This window comes from Heliangelus exortis, chromosome 2 (genome assembly GCF_036169615.1).
Source record: "Heliangelus exortis chromosome 2, bHelExo1.hap1, whole genome shotgun sequence".
Taxonomy (NCBI): Eukaryota; Metazoa; Chordata; class Aves; order Apodiformes; family Trochilidae; genus Heliangelus; species Heliangelus exortis.
The window spans coordinates 11,670,655-11,686,950 of NC_092423.1; the positions used below are offsets into that span (position 1 = coordinate 11,670,655).

Here is a 16,296-nt window from a genome sequence, read left to right on the forward strand (position 1 = left end):
GACGCTGGGCTTCTCAGCATCATCACCAGGGGAACTGCAGGCTCAGAGCTGCCCACCTCCCATGGTACATGTGCTGTTAGTATCCCCCTTGTACCCAAATGATCTCCCTGCCACGTGGTTGGCACAAGGACCACAAGAGGGAGGTAGTAATCGTAAAATAAACTGTAGGAGTGAGCTGCTAAAACCCTGTACATAGAAGGAAAAATCTCTTTGCATAATTAAAGCTTCCTAGATATGACTACAGATGAAAATAGATAAAGAATGTGGGTCTGGCCTGACTGGAAGACTCCAGCTCAAACAGAGAAGCCTTTATATGGAACTTGACCAAATAAAAATTCACTCCAGGCACTTGTGTTACAGCTCCATTTAGTGGAGCAGAGTGATCGTGGTTTGTATTAAGTAGTAAATAATGAAGTGCCATAAACAATGTCAGGATGCAAGTCCAGGATGAAGCGAGAGCTTTAATGAGGTCCAGCTTGCTGGGAGCTTTCTGAAGTGTCCCCAGCTCACTTACAAAGCCAGAAAGCAACAAAGGCGACTCTGACATCTGCGAGAGTGTCTGGTTTTGAAGGAAATTTTATGTGTGGATGACACCAGACTGGGATTCAGCTTTCATGTACTATCTTGCTTTGCTCATTGCTGGAGCCCTAATCATTCTGTACAAACTGTTCCACCATAATGGGTTGTATAAATAATAATTCTTCACAAATCAGACTGCACCCTCAAGTTCCTGGATAGGCAAGGCTGGTTTGTGATGCTAACCAGCAGAAGTCAGCAGGGCTCATGCTGTGTCTCACTAGCCACGTTTAATAAGCAGTCTAGACCCTGAAGCAGAGAAATCAAATGCTGGTTCTGTGGGTATGTGTATGGTATGAAGTATTCACAGCTATACTAAAGGAGCAGCCCACAGCGAAATAAGACGGTTAAATCAGGTCCACCCCACTCTAAACAGACTGTAATCACAGTAGACTCTTTATAAAGGTAAATTAGCTATTCTTATTTTCCCCGTTTTCAGGTGAAGTAGGGTTTTGGGTTGCTTATAAACTTAAATTAGAGAAGTACATATACACTTGAGAGAAATGCCTTACAGTCTTAGATTTTTTGCTTTAAGATATTAAAATTATTTATTCCCTTCCATAAATGAAGATCAGCCATTCATTAAGTAATTATTGCCATTGTTGCAGCTTTTGTAAGTATTATTAATGAGGTGAGTGGTATATTTAGACTTAACATGCCCATCAGAAGAGTTGTGTTTAGCATAAATAATGCTCTGAAAGCCCTGATGCAGGACTTAAAGACAAGTGGTCTTGGGTTGAAGTTTTTTACAGGTGGGAGGGAGCAGGGGTTTACAGGGTACAGAAACTAAGGAGCAAAACAGATGTATGAAGGGTGGAGATGACTATGCCAACTCAGACACCTCTTCCAGCTGAAGAAGTGAAGAGAAGAGAGGAGACCTGAAGCATTACTGTAGCCCAGCTGATGCAAAGTAATGTGTTATTTTGCAGTGATGATTGGGTTTTGTGTGGAAACCCTCCAATATATCTGCATATACACACTGATGCTATGAGAGCAAGTGACTGGAGTCCTTTCTACTCTGCTGATTCCATGCAGGTAGCCCTTCTGCACTCTGTTTGATCTTGCATGGATTATATACATTAAAACATGGTAATTTCTTTATCTAAGAGTCAAGCTGTAATCTTTCCAGGGCAATAATCATATTTTATGTTAGATTTGCATGAGGGGTAAGGGGGTCATCCTGGTTACTCAACTGTGAGCCTAGAAGTGACTGCAATCTCATTAGAAGCTAGGACAAAAAAAAAAAGTATCCAGTGCACGATTGCTGTGCCTCTAAATTGATTCTTTTGCCATTGTTTTGCTTAAGAAACTATAATCTCATAAATGTTTCGACTGCTGTTGCTCTGATTATAAAAAGCAACTTTCCCCACCTACAGAGTCAGAAATAGATGGCTGAAAATCAAACATTATTTGCATTGCAGAGTTATCTACATGGACCATCACAGAGTCCCCTTCTCTGGATATATTCAAAACCCACCTGGATTCAGTCCTGTGTAATGTGCTCTAGGTGATCCTGCTTTAGTGGGAAAGCTGGAGTAGATGACCTCTAGAGGTCCCTTCCAACTGATAATTCTGTGATTTCTCTTTCTTGCATCTCACTGTCAGAAGCAACACACACACCTATCAGCTCTCTCTTTGTGCAAGAGAAAACAGAGAAAGTTATAAAAAAATGTACCTGGTCACCCAACCAGAAAAAACTCTTCACAGAAACATGTTGAAACAGCTTCTCAGTGCTCAATGCCAGCTCCATGTGCTGTCCCTCTTAGCACCAGAGCCAAATCTATCACTGCCAACCTCAGCCCTGGCTTAATTGTGCCACCAGTGAGAGGGCACGGCTGTAAGGAAGATGGCAAATGAGGACAGTGAGAAATAAAGTGAAGGAGGAAGGAACAATTAATGCTGCAAGAAAATGAACCAGTTTTGCAACACAGAGAAACAGGTTTCTGGAGGGAAGTGGATGAGAGGCATGGAATACAGGCATGGTGGTTGTTCTTGCCATGATGCTGCTCACCAAGGTGACAATGAAGTTAGCTGGCAGCAGTCCTTGACCTGTTCGGCATAAAGTATCATTGCAATGGAGATACTGAGGTTGCTTTGGTCAGCAAATGATGCTTTTGGCAAATAAGGGATTTAACTGGATTAAAAAAAAAAGCTTTATTTGCCAAAGGAACAAAACCCTGCTTCTTTTTGATGGTACATACACAAAGGACAATGAGGTTTTGTTTCAATAAATAAAATGGCAACTGCTGCTCTGGAGGCTCTGGATGTGAACCAGCAGCAGCAGTGTTAAGCTGTTTCAAAGTGGACTGAATGTGATTTTCACACCTATTCTTTTTTAATTTTGGTCCACTTGAAATCCAAGCATCCCTCTATTACTAATTTGCTGTGGCAATATTAATTAGTAGGTTTGCTCTACAGCAGTAAGAATGTTGTGTAGACTGAGTGAGATAGATTAGCAGGGCTACAAGATTAGAAAAACAATCTGCAAACTGGTCACATGCAGCTGGGGGTCACCTTGAGCTCCTGAAATGAGCACACTGCACTTGGAAAGCCAGGGAGTGTCTGGAGAATATTTATACCATTGCAGAATCATTAGGGTTGGTTAGGTCAGCACTCTTTGATGTGTTGTCCTATTTTGGAATATAGGAACATTAGCTCCCAAGGTGGAGAGAAACAATTGTCAGAATTACATAAAAGCTGATAGTTGGAGAAATTGTATACTATTTGATGTACAATATGAGTTCAGACCAGGTAAGCTAGGAAACAAGGAGCAATATTTAGAGACTTAGAGAAGGTGCATAGTGAGGCCTTGTAATTTCTGTTCTCCTGACTCATTTTCTCCCTGCCATTAGTTTAGTGGATCTCCAGGCTCCTATCTTGGTTACTCTGATCAACACGGTGTGCCCAGCCTCAGCCCATCAATAGTATTTATCTTGCTGTTCTATGGCATTGAACAGATAAGGCATCTGGTTTCAGGAAGAACAGTAGCTGGCAAATTGATGAGTAAATCTTGTGACCATGTCAGGTGTTTCTTGGATTATCTCAGCTACCTTCTAGTCACCCTAAACATGGGCAACGGCTCAGGTTTGCCAGCCATCATTGTACCTCTATGACAATCACAGAAATGGATCAAAGAATTTTTGATGGTGCTAAAGAAGCCACAATCTCAATTATTTTGGCTGTAAATGATGACTTAAATTTTTTTTCTGGTGTAAAGTGAGATATGCTTTTGTTTACTTGTTTACAGTCCAAACACACCGTGGAACAATCATAGGTAATAAAACCAGAGGCACAGTGATGTTCTTTTAAGAAAGCACTGGTCGTCTAAGTGCTCAAAGTTTCATGGTGGGCTTTCAGTATTGGCAGGTGAGGAAGCAAGTTTGACTGCAGGTGCCCCAGGGCAGCTGCCCCAGAAATAAAATCTATTTCTAGCTTTGCTCTTCTTGCTCTTCTTTCTTTGTTTTGCCTGAATTAGGAGAGATCAAGGTGGAGGAATTTTACACCTATGCTCTGCATTTCCTGTCCATTTAGAAAGCCACTTGTGTAGGTAGCATCCCTCAGGGCAGACACGGTGACTCTTCAGACATTTTACATTAATTCTCTCTTCATCAGCAGGAAGTGTCAGTCTCAGGGCATGCCCAAGGGCTGGACTGAGGGATACCCAGTCCCTTTGGAGCCCTGATGAGCAAGGCAGAAATGTCAGTGGTCAGGAGGCCCAGCTTATAAGGATGTATGAACTTTTTGACACTTGTTTGGGCATCAAAATCCGTAAGTTCAGCAATACTGGACTAGCTACCACTACTAGAAAAAACAAATTCTGCCCTCTAAACACTACTGGTAACAGCTAGAGGAACAGAAACACATACAAAGTTGGAATACTTTTTGTAAAGGACAACCACAGAGGTAAACGTGCCTCTGGATTCTACAAAATACTCAAAACATAAGTGAAACTGTTACAGCTGATCTTGTTTGCCTGTCCCTGCTATTAATAAGATATATGATATTATAACAGATACGATGAAGCACCTGACAAGACTGAATGTGTGATTAGGATAATAGTTACTGTGAAGAAATCAACTCTCCTCCCTAATACTTCAAATTTTGTCCCTAAGCTGTTTGGATTTCAGGGTGGTCTGCTGATTTCAAATACCTCTGAACACAAAGCAAGTTGAGCCGAATGAGGAATAGCTTTGAAAGCTTGGCTTGAAATATTTCCTTGAAAATGTGGTTTGTAGAGATCAGGGAGCTAAGAATGAGCTGAAACAACTTTTGGACAAGCTACCTCTGACCACAGCCCCATGAAGACCACACTCTACCCGGTATGGTCACCACCAGTTCAACAGACCAAACAGCTAGATGGGCTGACTGGGGCAGTGAGCAAAGATGGGCACTTGTGATACTGCATAACACAGCGAGAACAAGTAAAGATGCTCCTGAATTTAATGCTCAAGCTATTGCCTGGCTGAAGTCAGTGGAAATACATCTTTTGGTTTCAGTGGGAGCTGGGTTCTGACCTAAGTGAGTAACACAAACTCAGGTTTTATGTCACAGCTGCTATGTATTGATGAGAGCTGCTAGCAAGGAGGTCAGGAGAAATCAGTGTTAAGGCTCAGCTCTCAATTAATGTGCTGAATGTTGGCATTAAAGGTGCCTGAGTAATCTTTTAGTTGGCCGGTACATAACCACTCAAAAAATAGTGACAGAAAGTTCAGTGACACCTTCTCTCTGACATTTATGCTTCCAGAGCAGTGAGGAGAAGAAAAGGAGGGCAAAAGTCTACAGAAAGGAGAAAAGGCCATGAAAAAGGGAATATATACTGAAGAATGTGTTGTCTACTTGAACAACTGGGGACTCGGGTAAGATGTGATATTCATGTTGGAGAGAATTGTGAAGCCAAGCAAGCAGGAAATATTTCAGAGTGCTCAGGAACTGAGGCCATACCTGAGGTGCAGTTTCAGAACATGACAAATGAATGCCTGGTATCTACCTGCTGACCCAGCCCAGCAGAGTTCACTGAGTGCAGCAAAGCAGACAGCAGAACGGAACTAGAGGTGTTTCTTTATATTCAAGTGCTAAGTTTCCATGGGGAAAAATAGGCATGTTCATTAACAAAACAAACTGGGCGGGAAACAGCATGAATTTCTTCTTTAAAATTGCCTGCACTTCAGAGTACTGGGAGGATGGAACTTCCAGGTTGGCTAAGACTGCCAAAATGCCTAAAAGCACCCTGTGAAGATCACTGATATTATTAAATTATGTTGTTAGCCCACTGGTTCATGGAGGTTACAAACCAGAATGAAAAGGGAGATGTGGAGGATTATGAGGTATTTTAAAAATTCTTATATTTCTGATGTTTTCTTTTTGAAAACATAGGAAGGAAACTTCTGGGTCACCAAATATAATTCCTGCGTCCTGCAGACAAACACGTCACCTAAAGGATTAATCTCCTGTCAAACTCCTTGGACATCTAATCAGCATCTTTACTAATGATAATAACAATTGCTACTAATAATGTGCATTTACACACTACTTAAGGATCTTGAAGTGTTCTTTCATATAATATGCTCATTTTTATTACCAGCCTATTGGATTTAAATGACTTGCCTAGGGTCTCACAGCAAGCAAGCAGCAGAATGACTCAATGCTCCCAATGCTTTGCATTATATCCTGGACTTTAAAAGCTCCATTCATAAAGGGAGCTTTGTAGCAGTAGATCACCTCCTGGTGCTTGTGGATCAAACCTTTTATGACAGCACGAACAAATCATGAAATTACTTGAACCCATGTGCAAATCCTGGCTCCTTTGAACTTAGAAAATTGACACAAGTCTGAGTAATGCTAAGATAGCCTTTGGCACATGACCAACTAGGAAATTTTGATATGCTAAGTATGTACCTCAAATCTATATTTTCTGTCTGAATACAGCTGAGTACAGCTTACTGCTGTATTCTCTACATTTGTTCCACAACCACTCGAGAGCTTTCACTATTTCTTGTACTGTTTGAGGCATATTTGAAAACAAAACAAACCAAAACCCAACCAAATCTAAAAAAACAATCCCAAAAATAAGACTATAATAAACACAAATCCTTAACTTTTCTAGTGGCAGAATTGTCTGGAGAGTTTGCTCTGACACAGGCACATTCCTTGTCATTGATCTCTCCTCTGAGTTTCATTGTCCTCATTGAAAATTAACTCTAACAGGAGAATGTGGGGCATCCGTCTGTTTACTAGCTCATTTCTGTCAAGAAAGATGCAGTACCACAGAATAACATGATTTTTCTGCCTGTGTCCATGTTACCATTCTCTCTAGCAAACAAAAATGTTGTCATTGCCCCTGTCATTTTGCACTCTCATCCATGACTCCTATGGAAAGGGCTGCAAGTTGTACCAAACTATCTCAGGATATGATTTTCAATCTTTTGCCCATGGCATCTGGCTCTTTCTATGAGAAACGTGCTATGCTGTGGCATGGCACCTGCTATAGCAAGAGGAACCCTCTGGCAGAACAACAACGGCTACAGCAATCCTGATCCCATTCATCTTAAGAGTTCCTCCAACGTGGTGGTGGCCACCCAGGAGCTCTCACCTGTGGCAAATGGTGACATTTACTCCTGCTGGGAATGTGGCTGGGCAGGCGAATGTTAAAGAGGGCCTGCAGGGCTGCCTGTGCTGCTTGACCCTTGGCCAGCTTCTTGCTACGTCCCGAGCCTTCAAACGTTCTCCCGTCCACTCGCACCGCCATCACGAAGCTCTTGATGTGCTGCTTCTCCACCGTCTCTGATAGGCAGACGTACCTCAGGCCCGACCTCAACTCGTTTAGCAGCACCACTGGGTTCTGCTCACCCTCTGCTTTGGATGCCACCTTGTGCTTGCTTTGCTTACCGTGGCCCATTAAGTCCAGTGTATGGCAGAGCAAGCGCCCGTGTCGATAAGCGGTGGAGAGGAATTCGTTATTAACGGGGTTATAGACTGAAAAGTCCTCGCTGTGTGTGGATGGTTCAAACTCCTTGAACAGAGTGTCTGGAAAGTCTGCCTGATCGGAAGTAAAGTCCGTGGATGGGTTGATGCAGTTCCCCATGGCAAAGTGAGCTTGGCAGGCATTGGGGAACTGAACGAATGACTTCAGAGCAAGCTCTGCAGCACGCATTTTGGCTTTCTTTTTTGTGGGCCCCGTGCCTTCAAACGTAAGTCCATTTACTTCCACGGCAACGGCAAAGACTGGAGCATGCACTGGGCCTGTCTGGGAAACCATTTTATATTGTAAACCTGGTTTAAGTTCATGGAGCTGAACCAGAGCATTCTTTGGCGTCACTGACCATGAGACTTTCTTCCAGATGAGCTGGAGTTTGCAGAAATGGCCATTATTGCCTTCCTCTAAGGGTCTTTTTCTCTTACTGCTGGGTGTTCCCCCTCTTGCCCTCTCATTTGAAGGTATTGGATGATCCTCCAAGTTGCCAGTGTTTCGATTTTCCTTTACTTCAGCACTGCTGGTACCTGTCAGGAAAGAAAGAAAAAACCCTCACATTACAGTTCTCACCATGATAGCTGACATTTGGCAGCATAGCCAAAAAGGAAACAAAAGTTAACGATAGATATTTTTCTTCAGCCCTTTTTGGGGGTTTTCATCAAATATCTGTATAACGGTTGGTTTATTATTTATAGAACAAATTTTCCACATGTCCTGAATGGTTATTGTTCCTAAATTTCCCCTTGTATTACTTGCTGTCATACTGTTTAAAATAAATTACATCATTCACAGATGAAGCATAACTGATGCCATGTGAGTTAAATGGACTACTTCATTCACACTGGATAATTACTAGTAAAAAAGTGAACAGTTTGCAAAGTTCCCCTAGGCTTAGATTTATTTTATAATCCATGTGGGTGGATTCTTATGAACACATTATCAGAAATTAAAAATGATTCTCAAATGATTCACAAACAGAAAAATGGACAAATGTATTGAATAATCTATTTGCAGTGAATACATTGGGTGGCTCGACCCACACCACAGGCTCTTGTGTTGCTCACATCATGAATCCAGCCTATGAAGTGACCTGACAGACCTTCCTAGCTTTTGAAACAGTATTTTGGTCCAGACTCAGATTCCAGTTTCATAAGTGAGTGGCTTTCTGTCAGTTCCTATTGCAGACAGTTATACCCTGCATTGGCAATAACTAATATTGCAAAAATTCCAGATAAATGTAAATGAAGGTAGGAGAAAGCAGAAGGAATGGAAGCAATTACTGATGTAAAGAATGACCTGTGTCAAAGAAAAGCAACGGGAGAGAGTGACTGCCAGGAGTGCCAGGATGGGAATGAAATGACAGTGGGGAGCTACAGGGAGCACTCCATTGTTGTTGAGCCAGTGAATTACACATTGTTCTGGACTATGCTCATGCAATGCCCATGCTGTGAGGCAGTGTTCTTGCTACAGCAGATGCATGATTGAGAATGGAGATTCATCTCTCTGAATGAGACAGAAAACATGCTGCTGTCTAAATAAGCATCCTATCACATTTCTGTCATTTCTGATGAGTCTGTTTAAATGTATTGCTCCTCTGATACATGCTCCAGTCCTCCTGTGTGTTCCTCGGGGCAGAGACAAGTTGAGGAAGTAAACATGAGTGTAACCAACCCAGGAGGCAGCCCATCCCTGGAGCAACGCACCTGATCCCATTCTGAGCAGAATGCCTGCTGTATTCCAACCAGTTCTGGGCGTGGAGCCTCTCCTGTGGGTTGTCATTGTCAGACACAAGCATGCCACCTGTGCAGGCTGCTTGAGTCCCAAGCACAGGGAATGACCCTGTAGTCCTTAGAGGACAGAGAATTGCCCTTCCTTTTATGCCCTGTTTGGTTTCCTTCTACCCTGACTTACAAGCTGGATGCAAGGATGCAAGGGGGGGAGCTGCCAGCGATGCCTTGAGGATGCTGGAGTAGTGTGTCTTTGCTAAGCCCAGCATTAGGCTGGGCTGACAGATGTACAGAAGCCTGCAGAGAATTATGTGGAACCAATCATTATGATTAAAAACCTTCTATATATTCTGATGAGTTGCATTGGTATTAAAAATCAAGACTTCCCCATCAGAGCAAGAAGTCAACACTCATGCAAGTTGTTCCACAGAAAGCAGTTTGCTGCTTTGACATGAGCTGAAATTGTGATTCCATTGCATGAGTAGGAGCCCATTTGCACGACAGAGTCTTTAGGCTCCTGTTCTGAAAACCCTTCTGCCAGCCTGTAACTGTGTCTCACCAAAGGTACTCACAGAGCTGCCTGCTACAGTACTTTGCTGAGGCAGAACTTGAGCTGACAAATTAAGGCCTTAGTGACTAGTTAATTTTTACTTTCTGAAGATAAGGGGAGAGAATGAAGACAAGTGAAGAAGGAAAGAAAAAGAAATACATAATAGAAAAAGAAAAGTTTCATCATATGATATTCAGCTGTATAAAAGATGACATCTTTAAACCAACTTCTCTGGAAATAAGACATTTAAAAGGTCAGGTTAAGTAAGACACAAGGATAATGTGGTCTTTGTTCATTGAGTTCACAGCTCTGTTTATAAAAAACTATGATCTGAGGAGGAAGGAGATGCCCACTTTAACTTACAACTATTTAGCCTGGCAGTGGCTTTGGCCAGACATTTTCCACCATGACCCTTTCTCTTGTCTTCATCCCACTCAGAATAAACCTCTTTGGTTGCATGCATTTGTAAAAATAAAGGTGAAATATTTTGTCTCAAACATACTTCTTAGCAGGAAGCAGGTTTGTTTCTGTATTTGACACCTCCTATCTCATCTTACCTAATAGGTTTTTACAGAGTCAATTATGGTACATAATGATATTGTAGTCAGGAAGCATGAAAAGAAAGATAGCTCATGCTTCACACAATATTCTGGTTTGAAAATAATTTGTATTGATTATGTATCACTGAACAGAAAAACTCAAGGGGTTATTTGTATTTATAATTCATATTGTCTTTTTCCAGCTGTTTTTTCTTTCACAGTCAAAGAGCCACAGATTTGTGTGAAACATGAATCTGTGACCTTAAATCTTATCTTAATCACCCTCACTAAAACGGTGGTTAACTAAAATGTAGTGAAAAAAATGCAGAGATGCAAGTGTGAAACTTCCAGAGATTAGGCAAAAAGGATGCATGGACAATGTCAGGCATGTGTGACAGTGATGTGCCTGCATTTATGGGATGTTTTGGCCTATTCACAGTGAAGGAAATCCATGCAAGTACTGTTACAGTCAGCCAGATTTCTAGAAGGCCTGATCCTGGACTACCAGGCAATAGCTCAGTTCTTTACAGACCCCTAAGAGCTGCAGAAGGCCAAAAGCCCTCATGGCAGGGAAACCAGAGGCAGCCTGCACTCAGTGAGTGCCTCAGAAAGTCTGTGAACCTTACGGACTCATGTGATACCTGGCATCTGCCAGGCAATGTGAAATTACACTTTCAGGTATCTTTGAAATAGGAGGTCTTTGAAATATGTCTTTTATGAGACCTCTGTGTAGCAGACATAATATTACCCCTCTAATGGTGGCTCATGGACTTCTGTTGGCAAAATCAGACAAAGCAGGCAAATGACATGAAACTATGGAAGATAAATACTGTAAGCAGCTGTAATAGAACAATCACAAGCAATTTTAGAAATGAAGAGAACTAAAAGAGAAGGGGCAAGTCGTAGGGTGTACACAGGAAAAATGCAAAACTGTGGATCATTTTCAGTCCTGTTATCTCTCATAATGTCTTTGCTCTTGAGTTCCCAAAACACATTTGCTACATTTGGGGGAAAAAAAAAAAGATAATAAGCTATGATTCTTTTATGATTCCTATGATGAAAGGTTGGAAAACAATAAAATTGTAAGGGGAGTGAGTTAAAAGAAAGGAGAAAGAAAAATATAATTTTTTTGAAATAATGTCTAATTTATTGTGTAAGATTTCTAAAATAGCCCCACACCTCTGCACTGTACTATCTCCTCAGGTAATTTATTCACTTATTTTTCCAGTTTCACAAGTAAAAGGATACATTGTGATCTTGTATTTGCTTCAGTAATTGAACGGAAGAGAGGGAAGCAGTTACAGAAATATATTTATTTATTCACTATTCCTCAATCTTCTGTCTCCTCTTTCATATTTTTCTCCTTTTAGTCGTTATGCACAGTAGAGTTAACCTGGAGAGGCTGCATCATCAAGTGCTTTTCAGAACTATAATGCATCACTAATAATGACACTGCCTATGTCTCTGGGTCATAAGGGCTCTGCAGAACTACCCATCCGATACTCCACGCTACATTTGAAGAGATAATATTGTTCCTGTTGAAGGTTATTCTGCTGCCAAGCCAACTTCCAGGGAGGATGGGAAAGGAGAGGTACTAGATGGCATCTTCATTTTGGCTGGTATCTTTACAATTGAATTAAAAGGGGCAGTGCATTATTGAAAAGCTCTGATATTTTAATAAAGAATTTGAAGTCTCTGTAGTATAACTGACTTCTGGTTCAACTGATAGCTCTGACATGGAAAGTTATTGTCTTTAGAAATGTTTAGTAGTCACCAGATTGCTACCAATGCAATTTAAACAATATGGGCTGGACTTACATTTTATTTTTCTGCATTTTAATATCTAACCCCTGTTTGACTTGCTTACGGAGAGTACATTTTTGCTGTACATCTACATCACATCGACTGCTGAGGTTAGAACGATTGACCTCCATAATTTCTGGTGTACTTGAAAGAAAAATTTTAAATCAGAAGCAATAGGTATGAACTCAGGAGCCAGAGCCACGGTACCTTTGTCCAAGGTCAGCTGCTACATCAAATGCAATGTAGGGCAATGTCCTCTTGTAAGCAAGAAGGCCTTTTTATAAGCTTTTTGGATCCACAACAGAGAACTGAGAACTTTTCTGCTGGGGTTTTTAGGTTTGTATTCTGGACTTCAGAATAATAAAATTGTAGCTAACAACAGAAATCAATCCTTCCTCTCTTACATGAAAACACACAGACAGGTAATTTTAAACCTCTATGAAGGAAGTTTACTTAAGGGCAACCTGCCACGATCTTTCTGTTGCTGCCGAACCCTCCCCACCAGCTCACAAGTTTCAGGCTGTTTAGAAGAATACTATTAGACATTACTGGTGTGAAAAACCATTCTGTGAAAGGGTGCAAAAAAGTGCAGGATTGTGCTTAAAGTGAAGATTTAAAATTTTGAAAGTCGATTGCCACTGCCTTTAGCTGTTCCAAAATGAAGATATCCACCTTTGCCCACCTTGTTATCTGAAATAACAATGAAATCCATGTACATCTAGTACAGCTCTACCCAATTAGGAAATCATTCAGGTGACCTAGTGACCTGATTTAAATGATACTCAGACTGTGATGCTCCCTGTCCAAGCTAATACATGCACGCAGCAAAAAATGTAGCCATCTCATGGCAAAAATGGACCCAAGTACCTGCTTTCCTCAGTCAGGACCAGACCAGAGAGCTTAGCTTTTAGGCATGGCTGAAATCCGAACGATTATAATATACACAGACAAAACCAGAGAGTTTTATTCTGTGGAGGGACTGAGCTCCTGAGGCTCTGACTGCTGGAAGGGAACATTCACTGCCCTCTAAGAGGCAGGGTGCCACCGAATCTCCCACTGTGCAGTAGAAGGCTCTGGTGCCTCCTGCTGCCTGAGGGGGATTTTGACCAGCATGCTCCAACAGACTGACTCGGGCTGGGATTCATCCCGCCAGGCTGTCACAGCGGCTGAAATCCCTCTGATGGGGACCGTCCCCATCAGCTCCCTCAGCAGGCACTGGGGAGAGGGAAAGGCGCTGCCGGGAGGCTGTGTGTACAGCACACGACTCTGTGAGATTCCCAGGAATAAGCTTCTGCTAGAGGTACATCCTAGATTTGCAGGTACCTGTGTCTGGTGATCGTTTGCCTTGATGCCGCGGCACGGTGTGAAGGGAATGATTCAAGATGAGGGAGAGGCAGAGGTCTGTAACATCATGAAAGGCAGGCAGGCAGCGAACAGGGAGTGATTATTCACTGTTACCTGCAGCCCAAGCACTAGAGACAGCAGGCTGGAAGCAATAAAAGGGTGCACTTTCTGACAACACACTAAATCAATGAACTCCCTGGTCCTAGCTGTTGAAATCAGAAGTATCAGTGGGCTCTGGAGAGGACTAGGCAGGTCTGTTGATGGCTAAGATGTGATTCAGAAATCTAGATGAGAAAATTTCTTGCTGGGTGCTAGAAAGATAAACTAAGGGGAAAGATCACCATTTAAATGTCCTTTTTCCCAGTGTATCACTAACAGCAAATGTTGAAGATATTTCTAATCCTGTGTGACATTTCTTACACTCTTAGCTAACTTTGACTTCTGGGACTGAATAAGGTGGTCCTTTTCTTAAATGTTCAGGATAAGGTCTTCATAAGATACTGAGAAGCAGTCTCCCCAAAATGCCATTCCAAAGGTGCCCAGTGCCTGCAATACATTTTTCTAATATTAGTTCATGGTTTTTTTCATGTGGCATGAACCCCAACAATAGTTTCTATGTGCTAATAATCACTAGCAGAAAAAGCATGTGGAGTTAACCTGGAACGGCTTCTTTATAAAGAGTGATCAAATGAATGCGAAACAGGCTTTGAATCTGTTTCAACTTACAGGACTTTGCTATTGATAAAGAACAGTTTGAGAAGGGGCACTCTCATATGATGTTCAGAGCAGAAAACTACAGGGATAAGCAAACAACTTCTCTGACTTGTCAGCATTCTCCTAGGTTGTTGTTAAATTGTTAACACAGAAGAAGTTTATTTTGCTTGTTCAGAACAAATCACTGAAGTTCTACAAAATTCCAGATTGCTACACACGTACAGGTGAGCTATAAAAAAATAGTGGCATTTATACCACTATACTAGAAGCAAACTGAAATGAGGCTGATTATATCAATTTTTTTTCTTTCTCTCAATTTTTTAAAGTTTCTAATAGTAACACCTAAAAATGTATTGTATGTGTGAAGAAAAAATTATCTGTATCACTGGAATTTATGCTTGACCCAAGGGAAGAGCAGTAGGATGTCCCTGAAAAAACAGCAAAGTTTGCTATTTGTCTTTCAGAAAACACAGCTTACCCTGTCTGTGTGGACTGTTTTAAAGACAGCAGAGACACAAGCAGTCTTAGCATTACAGCAGCAATAAGAAAATGGTGCTACAGTGTTTGGCTTGTACAAACTTCCTACACTACCTAAAAATAACGAAGCAGCACATTTGGGAGACATTATGCAGGAGGTGCCTGCACTAGCTCATCATGTGCATAAGATGTTCCTGTGTGTACTCCACATATCTCTTCCTGAAAATGTAGCCTCCCTGTGACCAATTTTGAAAGATTTTCAGGATTTTTTTTTTTTCTAAGATATGTAAAAACCTGCCAGTCCCTATGCAGAACTGTGTGATGTCCATGTTATACTCAGCAGCAGAAAATAGAGGGGTGTGCTCCTTCATTCCTTCAACAGCTATTCCCTTTGGTGAAGCACCATCATCAAGCCAAGGCAGATTAGCAACAACAGGGAAAAAAACCCATTCCTTCCACCAACCAGCTCTAATAGGGCAATGTTCCAGCATGTGTTGGACTGGAAAAGAAACTTACTTGGGAGGTGATACTAGAACTCAAAAGAGTTGCTCATTTGTTACAGAGAGCATCCCTCCCTTTTTAAATGATTCAATATATGTTACAATTAGCAGGGCAGGATAAAACACAATAATTACTTCTAGGTGAAAAATGGGAGGGCTTACTGAGGGTTACCCTGTCTTAATTGCACAATCCCAGACTTCTTGGTGTTTTGAAGACTTCACAACTCCTTCAAAGCCAGCAGCACTTCTCTGCAACTCCACAGTCACAGATTTAGGGACTGTCAGTGACTTTGTTAGGTGTAATGGACTAAGAAAAAACAGTGTCTAGTTTTTGGGTTACATGTAGTTTAGTTAATCCTGGTTAACCATCCCTTCTGAACTGGATTTGGATTTCTTTCATTTTTGAGCTCCAGGCTATATCACAGTAGTAAAAACAGAAAACTGTTTTTCAAGTAGAGGGGTAGACGGCTTTTTCCTGCAGTCTTCACTTTTGCAAAAGTTCTTTTCTAATCAAGGTAATATAAATGGGGGGAAGATACAGCACCAAAATGCCCTGTTTTTTATGGATTCTGAGAAAAGAAAATGAGCAAACATAAACAGGAAAGGAAAATGAGCTCCAGAATTCTGTAAACGTGAACGTAATAATCTTTTTATAAGAAGTTTTACCTATGTGTCTGTGACACACCACTTACAGCCCACCCACACCAGGGTGGCACAGAAAAAAGTGGGAAGGTGAGCTGAGATTAACCCTTCCATCTCTAGAAATTGATGTTTGCACTCAGTATCAGGGAATTTTCCATTTTAGATGAGGACTGTAACTGCGGGCTGCCACTACTTTGCATATCCACCTCATTTTCACAATTGTCAATATAACATAGAGTTTTTGTCTTTAAACTTTATTGTTAATCTGCTTATAAAGAAAAGAGACTGCTTACTTAAATTGTCCTCATCCTCCATGGTGGCTGTGCCAGGATTCAGGTACTTGAAGGGTGCTATGAAGGTTGACAATATGCTTACTTTTTCTAGAAGAAAAAAGAAGAAAAAAAAGAGATGTATAAAATCAGCATTTTGCCAGTGCCTTCTGATCTACTCCACA

The 16,296-nt window shown here is 41.4% G+C and overlaps 1 protein-coding gene across 1 annotated transcript in view; it reads right to left on the bottom strand.

Moving 5' to 3' along the window:
* Nucleotides 1–16,296, bottom strand: part of ADARB2 (adenosine deaminase RNA specific B2 (inactive)) — a 312,866-nt gene that overhangs the window by 99,028 nt on the left and 197,542 nt on the right. Inside the window, exons 2-3 of the mRNA XM_071734788.1 lie at nt 16,136–16,222; nt 7,166–8,073 (exon numbers count right to left, since the gene is read on the bottom strand). Of these exons, the coding sequence (XP_071590889.1) occupies nt 7,166–8,073; nt 16,136–16,222 (995 nt within the window). The remainder of the gene's footprint in view (nt 1–7,165; nt 8,074–16,135; nt 16,223–16,296) is intronic.